This window comes from Pleurodeles waltl, chromosome 12 (assembly GCF_031143425.1).
Source record: "Pleurodeles waltl isolate 20211129_DDA chromosome 12, aPleWal1.hap1.20221129, whole genome shotgun sequence".
NCBI classification, from domain to species: domain Eukaryota; kingdom Metazoa; phylum Chordata; class Amphibia; order Caudata; family Salamandridae; genus Pleurodeles; species Pleurodeles waltl.
In genome coordinates this window covers 205948658-205963491 of record NC_090451.1, presented here as the reverse complement: position 1 = coordinate 205963491, position 14834 = coordinate 205948658, and the positions used below count along the sequence as shown (strand labels likewise).

General features: G+C 44.3%; 1 protein-coding gene across 1 annotated transcript in view; it reads right to left on the bottom strand.

Annotated features, from left to right (window-relative positions):
- Window positions 1-14834, bottom strand: part of ACSF3 (acyl-CoA synthetase family member 3) — a 359801-nt gene that overhangs the window by 266717 nt on the left and 78250 nt on the right. The window contains exon 6 of the mRNA XM_069216898.1: window positions 11065-11177. Within this exon, the coding sequence (XP_069072999.1) occupies window positions 11065-11177 (113 nt within the window). The remainder of the gene's footprint in view (window positions 1-11064; window positions 11178-14834) is intronic.

The following is a 14834-nucleotide window of genomic DNA, read 5'->3' as shown; positions in this document are numbered from 1 at the left end:
TTTTTATAGGGTGCACCACACAGCCTATAACACAGCAGGTACAGAGGCAGCTTATAAAGTAGCCTCCTCCTGGTATTACACCCCTAACAGGATCCATGCTTGGAATCATGACAAATCTAGCAGCTGTTGGAGGGGGTGGGGCACGCTTGTTCACCTACTATGGCATTGCCCCAAGTTGCACAGGTATTGGAAGAACATTATAGACACTGTAGACAGGGCTTTTGATACCCAGATCCCTAGATTCCCTGCGTATATTTTGCTTGGTCTCCCCAACCCGCTCACTTTCCCCCTAAGATCTTTGAAGGGTCGGCAGATGGCCTTGGCCTTGAATGCTGCAGTACAACTTTTGCTATCAGTGTGGGGGACAGAGCAGATCCAGTCAACAGACTCCTGGTTGCACAAGCTATGGTTTATCCTCGCCATGGAAAAGCTATCCCTGGTTTCACAGCAGCGGGGCGGGGACTTTAGGGAACTCTGGCAACCGTTTCTACGTATTTTATCTGGGGAGTTTTCAGAGCTGACATGCCCAACTTATCTGAGGGTTCTGAATTTGAATTGATGGCCGGGGAGGTCGTCTTTGAAGAGAGGTTAATTCTGGACTTGTACTACATGGTATTAGAGCCTGAGATCGTTTGATTAATCTATAGCCAACTAGCTGCGGGGAAACATAGTTGTGTTAACTGTATAATCTTTTTCTTTTCCTCATTGTTTCGCATGGAATAAGCTAACGTTGTGCCTGGTCGCAATATAGTGACGTAGTACATATGCATGTGCGATGTTCTAAAATTGAAAACTTAATAAACAGATTTGATCTATAAAATAAGACCTAAACCATAAAAAATTGATTAGTCACTTCAAAGATAAAGTTTCAAAGCAAGAATCCGACTCCACACTTGTCCATTCTGCACAGACAGCCAGGTAACCGCTGAAGGTTTTCTCCTATTCCAGGCTGGCAGCATGACTCCCAACTCCAGGCTGCCTCTTGCCTTCAGTGGGACCAGAGGGCCTAGTTAAGAGTCAGTAGCCTCGTTCAGGCAGGCACACTTCCCAACTTACAAACTTCACAGAGTTCCTTTGGGGTGTCTCTGGCTTCTGTCTCACCAGCAGACAGCCTCTCCCAATCCATCCGAGTCTGTCCAAGCCACTGGATGGTACCCCCTTCTTCCCAACTGCAAGTTCAAACTATGGTGCCGATACCAGGTCCCTCGCCTTCCACTGGAGAGTTCTCCTTCCTGATACCAGATCATAGTGAGTAGGAGATGTCTTTGTCACTTGCTTCAAAGTTCCAGGAAATGCTCTTCAGAAACCAGTGCCAAACCAGTTACATCTAGTCATGTGAGCGACTCACAAGCAGAGTCCGCTGTGATGCCCTTTTGAGGCCCCATGGAACAACCAGGACTTCAGCAGACTCTTTTAGGATCATGGCTGGTGACAACCCTTTACGCAGTCTTCCAGCAGTCACCTTTCTACTCCCAAGTTCTGCACCATGGACGTTGGTGGACTGGCTGTCTTCCGGATGCGTCCAGTCTTCCATCTGTGTTCTGTCCTTTGACAGTACACATAAGATTTGGCTCCAGAGGCTAACGGGCCACACACAACATCCTACTGCTTCCTTCTAGTAGGGGGCTGAGCCAGTCGAAACCCTTGTTCTGCACTGGACAGTGTTGCAGTCTTCATGTTAATAATTTGACAGTGCAAACTGCTCCCTCTTTCCCATGATTCCACCGCAGACACCATCAGATATAGTAAACCAAGCAGGACTGTGGGCGATGCCCATACTCTAGTCCTCCACCATAAAGCCTTTACTTAGTTTAACACAGGTGTCTTACTTACAGCTGAAACATAACAAAGTGAGTGGATTATTTTGAAACGTTTCAAAATATGGCAACACCTAATAATATGAATAGGATGTCCGTCGAGAAGACCATATACATTCATTCCCTCAGATTATAAACCAATGCTACTCAGTTGCATCATTCAAGAACCCAGGCTCTTTACAAAAAACAAACAGGCCTACACATAGCTTGTTTCTCCACTTCGTAAGAAGAATGGAGGCAAAACCCAGCACCGAACTGGTCCATTTTCCCTTCCTAGCTCATCTCTGCCAGCACGCTGCTGTTCAGGAGGCAGGTCCCTCCTCCCTTCCTAGGTTCTCTCTGCCAGCACGCTGCTGTTCAGGAGGTGGGTCACTTCTCCCTTCGTAGGTTGTCTCTGCCAGCATGCAGCTGTCCAGGAGGCTGGTCTATTCTCCCGTCCTAGCTCATCTCCATCAGCACGCTACTGTTCAGGAGGCTAGCCTCTTCTCCCTTCCTAGGTTGTCTCTGCCATCACGCTGCTGTTCTGGAGGCGAGTCACTTCTCCCTTCCTAGGTTGTCTCTGCCAGCACGCTGCTGTTCAGGAGGCGGGTCACTTTTCCCTTCCTAGGTTGTCTCTGGCAGCACGCTGTTGTCCAGGAGGCTGGTCCATTCTACCGTACTAGCTCATCTCTGCCAGCACGCTGCTGTCCAGGAGGCTGGCCCATCCTCCTGTCCTAGCTCATCCCTGCCAGCATGCTACTGTTCAGGATACTGGCCCCTTCTCCCTTCTTAGGTTGTGTCTGCCAGCACGCTGCTGTTCAAGAGGCAGGTCCCTCTCCCTTCCAAGGTTGTCTCTGCCGGCATGTTGCTGTTCAGGAGGCTCTTCTCTTCTCCCATCCTAGGTTGTCTCTGCCTGCACACTACTGGTTCAGGAGGCTGTTCCATTCTCCCTTCCTAGGTTGTCTCTGCCAGTACGCTGCTGTTCAGGTGGTGGGTCCCTTCTCCTTCGTGCGTTGTCTCTGCCAGCACGCTGCTGTTCAGAAGGCTGGCCCCTTCTCCCTTCCTAGGTTGTCTCTGCCAGCACCCTCCTGTTCACCACGTCGGCTGGTCCCTTATGCCTTCCTAGGTTGTCTCTGCCAGCACGCTGCTGTTCAGGAGACTGGTCCCTTCTCCCATCCTAGGTTGTCTCTGCCTGCACACCACTGTTCAGGATGCGGGTCCATGTTCCCTTCCTAACTCGTCTCTGCCAGCACACCACTGTTCAGGACGCTGGTCCATTCTTCCTTCCTAACTCATCTCTATCAGCAATCTACTGTTCAGGAGGCAGGTCCCTTCTACCTTCCTAGGTTGTCTCTGCCAGCACGCTGCTGTTCAGGAGGCTGGCCCCTTCTCCCTTCCTAGGTTGTCTCTGCCAGCACCCTGTTGTTCACCACGTCGGTGGGTCCCTTCTCCCTTCCTAGGTTGTCTCTGCCAGCACACTGCTGTTCAGGAGGCGGGTCCCTTCTCCCTTCCTAGGTTGTCTCTGCCAGCACGCTGCTGTTCAGGAGGCGGGTCACTTCTCCCTTCCTAGGATGTCTTTGCCAGCACGCTGCTGTTCAGGAGTCTGGCCTATTCTCCCATCCTAACTCATCTCTGCCAGCACGCTACTGTTCAGGAGGCTGGCCCATTCTCCCTTCCTAGATTTTCTCTGCCAGCACGCTGCTGTTCAGGAGGAGGATCACTTCTCCCTTCCTAAGTTGTCCCTGCCTGTACGCTCCTGTTCAGGATATGGGCCCCTTCTCCCTTCCTAGGTTGTCTCTGTCAGCACGCTGCTGTTCAGGAGGCTGGCCCATTCTCCCTTCCTAGATTGTCTCTGCCAGCACGCTGCTGTTCTGGAGGCGGGTCACTTCTCCCTTCCTAGGTTGTCTCTGGCAGTACGCTGCTGTTCAGGAGGCGGGACACTGCTCCCTTCCTAGGTTGTCTCTGCCAGCACGCTGCTGTTCAGGAGGCAGATCCATTCTCCCTTCCTAGCTTATCTCTGCCAGCACGCTGCTGTTCGGGAGGCTGATCCATTCTCCCTTCCTAGCTCATCTCTATCAGCAATCTACTGTTCAGGAGGCTGGTCTCTTCTCTCTTCCTAGGTTGTCTCTGCTAGCACGCTGCTGTTCAGGAGGTGAGTCACTTCTCCCTTCCTAGGTTGTCTCTGCCAGCACGCTGCTCTTCAGGAGGCTGGTCCCTTCTCTCTTCCTAGGTTGTCTCTGACAGCACGCTGCTGTTCGGGAAACTGGCCCCTTTTCCCTTCCTAGGCTGTCTCTGCCAGCACACTGCTGTTCAGGAGGTGGGTCACTTCTTCGTCCCTAGGTTGTCTCTGCCAGCACGCTGCTGTTCAGGAGGCGGGTCCATTCTACCTTCCTAACTCATCTCTATCAGCAATCTACTGTTCAGGAGGTGGGTCCCTTCTCGCTTCCTAGGTTTTCTCTGTCAGCACGCTGCTGTTCAGGAGGCAGGTCACAGTAGCACGCACAACCCTATTCCCAGTGCTCACTCAGTGATGCTGCCCAAATACAAAAGGTTCTGAGAGGTTATGTGCGAGCTGCTTGGAATTTTAATGTATCACATTTATATGCAACTACAAGCACCTGTATAAGTCTATTTCTCTTCACGTTTAAAGAGAAACACATGCAAAGAGAGTTCGATTAGTGAATTCTCAATGTGCATGATCAAAATACCAACAGCTCAGTCAAAAGGAACAAGCAAGGGCACGCTGAAAGGGGTGTGATTTCTCACACATCTTGGGCACGGATGCCTGGCCTGTAATGTTACAAATTAATGGGCCCTTTGCACAATACGAACTATAACAGGAGTCTCTGACCTTTTCTATAATAAGAGGCACTGATGTTCAATGAAAATTATCCGGAGCTACTAATATTATAAGTGCTGTAATTATGATCGTATAAGACAAGATTACATCAGTTGCCACCCAATGCAACATTACTAGAAGTGACCACCTCAGTGCATCAGGTCGGTTTGTCAGCAATAATGTAAAAAAGTCTTTGTTAATTTGAAATGCCTTTACATAGGTAATTCAAAACCACCATAACTGCAGTGCACCTGGCACCCATGTAATAATATTAGCAATAAATCTCTCCACTGCCACGTGATTTATTTCTCAAATATCAGCTTCAAATGGAAATTCGACCATTTTGCACTAAAACTTCGGCTTATGAGTGCTGAAAATATATATATTTCCATCTTGAATGGTCTATTTTCAATTTGGATATATAATATTTCAGCCACGTAATACCTTAGAGTTTAGTTAGCAGGGCTGAACACAGCAGAGCCACTTACAGATAGCTGGAGAGCTTTCAACCTCTCTTTCTACAGTTTTTTCCTGGTAACAGAATATCCTATCTACAGCGCATGAGCTATGAAGAACAATAGGGTGACCAGCAGAAAGTTTGATAATGCAATTTAGCTCAAAAAGAGTTCTACAACAAATGTTATGAGAGGTGGTGAGGGTGAAGGAATTTACTTCCAGATACGACTAAACCGCTTCCCTTGCATGTCTTATGTTTCCATTCTCTTTACGGGTTTAAATGCTTGAAGCACTCAACACTTTCAGGCAACTACTTGATGTATGGCTCTATCAAGTTACGGATCCTTAATTCCTTCTCGTTTGGCCATTGGCATCATAACCCTTACTATACTGAGAGATGCACAAAGCTAAACTGAAGCAGATAGAGTTGTACAGCTCTTGCCAGCGCTCGTTAGCACACATTACCATCTAACAAAAAAAAAAAAAAGCATTTGCAATGCAATTGGTCTTACATTTGCTTGACTTAGAGCTATTGGTGATGTAAATACATTACTAGACTTTTCTTGCCATATAAATTGGTCAACCCTGTTGCATAATTTGTTCCTCTTTGCGACATAATTCCAGTGGCTCTGCATATAACTAAAGCACTTCCATTTACCCTCTTCCTCTATCTGCAACAAAAAATGAAAATATTGCTATTATTTATTATATTTATTTATATTATTATTTGGGGGTCCCCTCAACCCAGTGTGGGGACCCGGAGATGACCTAGACAGAAAGAGCATGTTGTGCTGACCATTTTGATGGTGGTCCCATTGCTCTACAACCACCACACGGTGAGTTTTGGGCAAAAATGTTTTGTAAAAGGAATGCCTTGCAAAACACTATGGGGCAAGTTTCCAAGTGTAGCGAATATTGCAGTATCTTGACTGTAATGCTTAGAACAGCCCCTAGAGGTCACCACAATAAAGATAGCATGGGTAAGCAGCATGGTCATGTAACCATATAGTCATCCCCTACAGAGAATAACCACTTGAAAAGAGAATGGAAGACTGTACTGCAGTGTAACCGTATGTTTAGACCCTGGAGGGCATAGTACCTCACACATTTTCAGGCCTATGCAGTAACATTACAAACAAGGCCCTTAAAAACACAAAGTACTCCCAGCTGTAAAACAAAAGTTAAACTCATGAGAACTTAAAAAGACACTGAATGGTGGGAGAGGTTACGGTTTTGTAAGTCCAGCCAACCTAGTGTGGAGATGCAGGGATAACCTAAACAGAAAGAGAGTTTCATGCTGAATGATTTGGTGGTGGTCCCACTGTCCTAGAACCACCACAGGCTGAGTTATGGGCCAAAATGTTTTTAAAAGAAATGCTCTACAAAGCAATATGGTGCGAGTTTCCTGAGTGCAGTGAATATTGTAGTATCGGCTCTTCCCGCTGTGCGGGAGAGCCACGTTGAGGATTTCTGTTTTTTTCTGTTTAAAATGTGCCAGTTTGTATATTTTTCAACTGCTAAACTTGTATGCAAGTGGTACTCATGTAAAGCACTCCTGTGAATTTGCGTCATATGAAACTTCACGTATTTAAGTGGTACCAGTCGCGGCTCACAGCGCTAAAAAGGGGGAGGAGGGAGGTGGGGGTACATTTAATAAATAAAACAAACTTACCTGATCTGACGACCCGCGTTGCTCTCCTTTCCATCGTTGTTGCAGGCACAGGCTCCCAGTCTGCCCTGCGGCCAATCCTGACGCTGCTCAGAGCAGCGTCACAATTGGCTGGGAGCACCCAGCCAGGGTGCTCCCAGGCAGACTGGGAGCCTACTGCGCATGTGTGTTTGGCCGGCCTGAGACAGCTGGCCAAAAACACATGCGCTCTGAGGGGGAGTGCAGTGCACTCCTCCTCACTGGTCGTCACCCCCATGGCGCCGCCGCTTTCATAACGAAAGCATAACAAACATAGCTACTGGCGGGGTGGGCGAAGCTCCTCTGCCCTAACGGAGGAGCCTCCCCTGAGTGGTACTCATGTGAAGCATTCCTCCGATCGAGTTCGCACTATATGAAACTTCCACAAAAAAATAAGTAAAAAAGAACCCCCATTCCAGCTTACAGCCTTTGGGCACAGACCCCACAAAGAAACAACGGCATGCCCAAAAACAAGGAAGAGGAGGAAACAACATACGGACAAGGAGCACAAAGCGGAAAGGCAAACGAAAAAAGAAAAAAGTAGTGTGGCACACTAAGGTATATGGCCGATCGTGCAATAATCCATGTAACAGGGTCCGTCTCCAAAGCGGTAACACAGCAGTTTGAAGGAGGGATAAACATAAAGCATTTACCTACGAAATCAAGGGAATTTTGAAAGGCAGGCCAGGGACCGAATGAAAGTGATGGGCATGAGATGGGCGTGGTGAAAGCCCCCATAAGTAAATTACAACATGTCGAAGACCGCGCAAGTGCGCTGCCTAGGCTCAATCTAAAAAACACTGCCGAGGTTTAATTGAGTTGCAACAGTGATAGTGGCAGGAAAGCTGCATTAATAGCAAAAAGGCTATTTGCATGTGAGAAGAAAAAACATACAAGTGCTATGTGACATCAACCTTAGCAGAGCAGATGCAGAAATCATCGCTGTGAATATTGCCCTTAAAGTAATAGTAGTTCAAAAATGAGTGAATGAATAATTCTAAGTGCAAGGTGTTCGAAGAGTCTGTGAAAGCACCATACATCTGCACAAAGAGCTTTCTTACCCTTATTTAACCTCACTTTGCTACCTGCCCGGTGCTACCCCCAACTGCCCAGTTTTCTCTGAAATCGCTTCCAGAGCGCATCAGGAGTAGGGTGACTTTTTCACAAAGTACAAGAATTCAATCTGCAACTAACACCCAAACCTTTCTCCATTCCTCCCACTTAAAGAACTGTCCAGACTCTCTCTACCTTACTTAAGGGCAGTCTCCAACTGTCGTCTCACGCTCTCTTAACTTGTTTGGTACTTATGATCAGTTTAAAGTGATTGTTGTTCACTTTTATGTTTTTCACTTGCACTGTTCTTATTGTTACCATGCAGGGTCATATGTATCTGCTGGGCACTGTCCCAGTATGAACTGTTCCATGTAAAGCGCGCGGACACCTCTCAGGAGAGTTAGGCCAAAAATCTTAAATAAATAAATTAAATACATAGCCGCTCTGAAACTTCTGAGTAGTTAAGCCCTAAATAAAAAAAAAATCTTAAATACACAAATAAAACAAATAGCCTTTCTCCTGTAAATGCACAATGTTGCCATTAGCATAGATTAGAAATTGCTACAATGGTCATGGATACAAGCTTGCACGAATACTGATAGCGGGTAAAGGAAAAAAACAATGTACTGCAATGCGGGTGCCTGCTTCAAAAACCCTCCACATCTCCCTTTATCCTCTCATTCTGCTGCAACATCATGCAATTTATTAAGTCTCCATTTCTCTTCATGCTCTTACCCTGCTGCAATGCACTCTCCTTCGACACCACCTCCAGCTTTACTATCACCTTGAAGCTACAAGACACTCTATTAACATAGTCTCATTCTCAGTCTATGCTTCCACCCTACGCAACATCAAGGACTCGAGCAAGATCGCATTTCCATCTGTGCTCTCATTCTGCTGCACGGCAGCCTATGTTCTCACTCCACCAGAAGCCCTCTACTACACCTTTATCTATGACCAAACACTGGCTATGCTCTCACTTTATTGCAACACTGTGCTCTATACTATTTCTAGGCTACTTCGCTATCTGTGCTCTGACCCTACAGCAAAACCATGCACTCAACCAACCCTCCATTTTGGTCTACGCTCTTATATTACTGCAAATCACCCAGTGTAATACATCTGTGTGTAGTCTCACCCTACTGCAACGCCACACCCTCTAGCCATCCTCCGTCTGTCTACCCCGACACAGGGTACCATGTTCATAGTGTTTCACAACAATGAGCATGCGCAGTGTGTACATTGTAACCTAAGGATTCAATATAGGAGAACACATCCTAATCTGATGTGAAAAGGAGTCTCATTTTGGCTTTGGTAAAAACAGATGTCAGCTGCTAACACAAACTACTTCTATTTCTCAAACATTTGTAAAGTGTATTCAAGTACTAATCTGTGAGTAACACCAAAGCATTCTGTAGTGGCAGCCATCTTTTTATATAAGATACTTTCAAGAAAGCAAGCTTGGAATAAAGCTTATACGCCATTGATAGTCCCATACACAGCGAGACCATTCAGAGTATGGGCATAGCCAATATAAAGAAATAACTCTGAAAGGTCAAGGATTTAGCTGAAGTGTTGGGGGAACTGTTGGTGGAGATCTGGTCGGTGGGTTTAGCACAAGAGTCTTCAATAGCTACCGGTAACTGTCCATGTACCTGTGAGTAGCTCCCCTATGTGTCCCAACCTAGTAAACGGAACGTTTCCAAATTTGAAAAAGGATATATTTAAAAGTACAATGTGTGTATTTTGGAAACTGATAAGCTGATGTTTCAGAAAAATATAATCAAGGCTGATATTCAAATGGTAATTCATGCAGTGTAAGGGACTACTGATGTTGTTTCTTTGGTGCCAGGGGGCACAGCATAGATGATTGCTATGACAAGTAGAGGCATTCAGAATCACCATCCATAAATCTTTGTTGACATTATTGCTGGTGGCTTTGCTGATGTACTGAAGTGGTCACTATAACTTGCACCCTTGCCATGTACTTCTAATTGCCCCAAATATTACAGCACTTGTGACATCTTTTATAACATCGTTGATAATATCACGGTAACATTCACTGTAAAAATAGCCATAAAAAAATGTGCATGGTGGGGGCGCAAGTTAGTTACCTTAGGGCACGAGTTACAGATACTTGAAATAACTAACTATAACAGGTGAATTTCTATGCTTTTGTATGTTAAAATTGTGAGCTTAACTAGAACATCCCTGTAACCTTTGTTTTATATAGTACAGTAATGGGCAAGTATGGAATGTGTACATTAGAAGACAAGAAGACAGCATCAGTTACCAATATGATATGTGGCTGCTAACATACATTAGAGGATATCAGTAGCCCGTGAGTAAACTCGAAAAATGCAAACACTAATAGTGATGATCAATACAATACATGGCATAGCTCATGCATACATTTGTGGATATTGACTGTTCAAAGTAATCACGACAGATAAATATAATGGCAGTCATCATGTGCACACTAATGGGAAGTGGTAGGGCACAGTACCTTAAGAGTCTCCTTCGATCCTCTCCAACCGTTTGTAAATAGTGTCTGAGCTACCAGAATCGTACAACCGAGTGAGCTACATAATGCTACATAAAGCAGGGCTCCCAGTTATGACTGACATCACTGCTAGAAGTGAGTGGGCTATAGGCTACATAAAACTTTTTCAAAGCTCTTTACATCTAAAAATGAAACTGAGCAGCATCATGGATCGATATTACAACTTGTGATGGAATAGCTCGTTACAAGCGAGGCAGTGGAGAACCTGTAAGAACTATAGGGCAGCTGACGAGCCCTTCAACACTTCCAAAGTCAACCCTGCAGAGGCAGAATGTGGAATGCCCTGCTCGTCTGTGCCAAGTTAAACACTATTAGTTCTTCTGGAAAAGTGTAACTTCTGCTTAGTTGAAAAATATCCCCATTTACACGAGATAAGTGACCAAAAAGAGTAGTTTCCTTGTGAGAAATATCCAATCTCCTTTGTTTGAACAATCAATTGTAAGAAGTGCATGTGACATATTCACATGACAAGAACATCCAATAACACCTTTTTCTAATTTGTATGGTCCATGTGGTACTACAGAACTGTATCATACAGCATAGTCGATCCTGCCCATTTCAGCGGCATAAAAATCCCCAGCGGCGTTAATATAAGTAAAACCAATGCTCTCCACAAGTAGGTTGTAGAACACAGAACGGAAATACTTGTTTGTGGGATGCTTAGTGTTACCTTTGTTCCTCTGTCGTTGCCTTGGGCATAGACTGTGAAGGACACACCATCTCTCCTGCTGCTCTCAGTGACAATGCGGGTTTCGACCCCCGGAAGCGGTGTACCCACAGAGCCTGGAGAAGGGATGAAGAAGACAAGGCAGTGAACAACACACTGGTCTCACTGCAGAGTACAAGAAGACACATCTTACCACAAAGATTGTTGTTACCTTTCAAGAAGGACAAGACTTATTTACACTCACTCTGAGGTCAGCATCACATGAATGAAGCAAGGAAATGTGCCTGAGGATCAGGGTGATGTTTCAGTATAATAACTAATGAATCAGGAATCAGGGAGAAGTTGAGAAGTTCGCAATCACTGGGACAGAACTTGTCACAGATGTTGTCCATCCACGAGGGGCAATGCCAGGTTATGGACCAGTGCACATGGATCTTTGGAGATATTCAGCAAGAGTCAATTTCATTTCCACACTGAGGAGATTGTTTTTATTGAGCCAGAAGTGGGACATCTGCTGAAACTGAAGGGATGTCCAGTCCTGCCCACCATATAAAGAGTGCATTGATGTCAGTGGCACTATTAATATGATGGCAAGGACATCCGCCACTTTTTTCCAAACTCCAAATAAGGCCATAAATTCATTATAGTTATTATTGCTGTTGTTCACAGTTAATGACAGTGTAACCATCAAGCAATGCATCCAGCGAGGGTTACACCGTCATTAATTGTGAATAACAGCAATAGTAACTACAATAAATATGGAATCATTGGCAATGCATGGTTTCAGATGGATGAATAGCGGAAATGTAGTCTGGGTGAATGTTTATGCAGTCAAGAGGATATAGATCAGTGGCCAAGGCTTTGATGACTGAGCCCAGTTTCTCGAACATCACCCATAAAGTAGCATAGTTCCCAGGCCTTAGTGGATTCTACACTTCTCACTCTCATTGCACAAGTTTACTGTTAATATTTCTTACTGTTGTTTTGGATTTTTTTATGTTTTTCCTGCCTTGTTTTCGTTTGTCTTTCTGTATTTCCCCCTTGCCTCTTTTCCCTCACTGCTTGCTAGTATAAAGCTACATATGGTGCTCCTTGATTTCATAAACTGCATTTCTAACTTTAGCTGACATTTATGGCTATTTATAAGGTATGACTTTTTTACAAGCTTATATTTCCACAGAAATGTCCTGTCTTATAACTAAAATGTAAGGAGAAAAGCGCAGGTCAGTGTAAAATGTTAAATACAGCGTAAAATGTTGAATACAGCATTTTACAATTCTAAAGCAGACTCAATCAATCAATCAATCAAATAATTTCTTAAGCGCACTACTCACCCGGTAGGGTCTCAAGGCGCTGGGGGGTAAGCGTCGGTTACTGCCTGGACTGGGTATGTTTAAAAAATATATTTTTTTAAAGAATTGGATCACATATGTAAGACATTTGGCAGACATATAACAAAAAGGCAGCAGGAAATAAAATGCAAATATTCATATATATATATATTTTTTTTACTTGCATACAAAAAAATTACAATTTCGACATAAGCGACTGACCAGGCAAACATGATGAAATGAAGGCCGCTTCAGTGTTGCTTTATAAATATCACAGGACAAAGAGGTGTACTGAGTTACGTAATAGTCCGGGCCACTGGAATTATGAGATTGCGTGGCTGTGGCGATTTTCACATAATTATAGATTCATCGCATTTGTCACATAATCCATCATCTGCTCCATAATCTGCAGATTTTAACAACAAAAATTGTTTGTAGCTCAAGCGGTTCAAACGTTACTAAAAATGCGACAGCATGTGTTGCCATGCAGTGTTGGCAAAGCTGGACTGCTTATGTTTCTTTTACTTGTTGCTACATTTGTGAGTTAAAATGGTACTAATGATGTGCACTCAATGCCCAAAGAGTGTTACCAAGTTTAAAAATTATGAAATAATGAAGTAATACTATTACAAAATGTGCCGCATAATTTGTCTCTTCATGCTGCATAATTTATGCAAGCCTGTCGCATCATATTACCCTCTCCTGCCACATAATTCAAGTGGCCTTGGTTTTAGTAAACAGGCACCCTGAGTTATCTAAAAATGCTAAAAGAACATTGATCATACATAGTGGCAAGGTGGAGGAAGACTACCAAAAGGCCTGTTTACTATATTATTTAGAAAAGGCAGGTGGGTCTAAAGGGAAATTGGTGGATTTGCCTACATCTGTCCGGAAGACTTGGGTAAAATCAATCACATGTCCGAAACCATCTCTACTTCTGTTAGGATAGCCTACCTTCTTTAGACCCATCATTCTAGTAACATGAGAAGCATTTCATGTTTTTTTCTCCCTGACTAGGAATCCAGTAGGGATGGTAGACCACCCTATGGTGTCAGTTTGCTATCAAGTCCATTATAGACCGTGCTTCAAATGGAAATATACGGAAGTGCAGGTACTCTCTATTTAGAGTACCTGTTTGCTCCTCAGAAGTGTTGGTGCTCTTCCATTAAATGTATTGCTGCAGTGCTGAGAAGTGCAGGTACTCTCTCCATCAAATTAAAGAGGGGCAGGTACTAGTACCGGAGAGTGCCTGCCCATTTAAAGCACTGATTATAGAGCAATGCCAACGTGACACCACTGGTCGGAGGATGAATTTAAGGGATATCGACTGCGTTCCCTCATGACACACAAATGCCATGGAAGACACTATTGTTGAACCTGTCTGCAAAAATGGGTTAAATCTCAATTCTCCTAATGTTTCATGGGTACATTATATTTTAAAATTGCACAGTGGTTGTACAACAGCTTGCTAACTTATCTTTTTTTTGTAGTTTTTCGTTTTTATTCCTCAGTAATTTTACCCAACAGCTGCAAGGAGGGAAGACCCTTGATTAATCAAGCATGCTTCTGAACCATCATCATGGTCATGGTGAAGGCAGCAACATTTGATCGAGAAGGGGCAAATCTAGGACACTGTAATTTCGGACATCTTTCTTCACCTCTCCATCCACGCCAGGTTTCACATTTGCAAAGGCAGAGTACGGTTGAGAAATGACTTCAGAAAGGTTTCAGGTGCAGCATACACGTAATGACCCTTCCACGGTTCATTCTGCTCACAACTCTATGGCAATGCCCTTGTAGCACACACAATTGTAAACCTTCAATGATCGTCCAATGGGCTGCAAGAGACTTCCTGACACACAATACCATCAGCTAGTCATGGATTTTTTTGGCTAGTGGTTCTTGCCATGTACCAGGCTTTTAAGTTGATCCTTTTAAGTTGAAAGGCAATGCTACATGTGCCAGAAAAACATTTTTGGGTAAAATGGTGCAGTGCAGATGCTACATAGTTTATATAAACACAGGTGGATGAATAGAAAACAGAAAATGCATATTGTGCGTGTATGATGTTGAATATTTGACTGTTTGGTGGTATGCTACTTGCAAGTGTACTCCGAATATTCAGAGTACCATATTGTGAAGGAACAAAAACATATCCATGGTTTACATTTACCCTAATTCTATCAAACATCTCCTCGACCAGTGTTTATAGTTCAAGTAGATGAGGCGCATCCCATACAATAAAGAACTGCCATGGGGTGTGCGATAGACGTGAGACGCTATCCTCCTTGGCCAGGTAATCCATAGATGGCCCAGCTCCACTCACTTGTGTTAAGCGTGGATTTGTTTCTGAAGATGCACATACAATGGATGCTTTTATTAACCAGCTCGGGACGAGAGGAGCTGTGATCCTGGCGTCAAACACGGATCACGTGAAGTCCA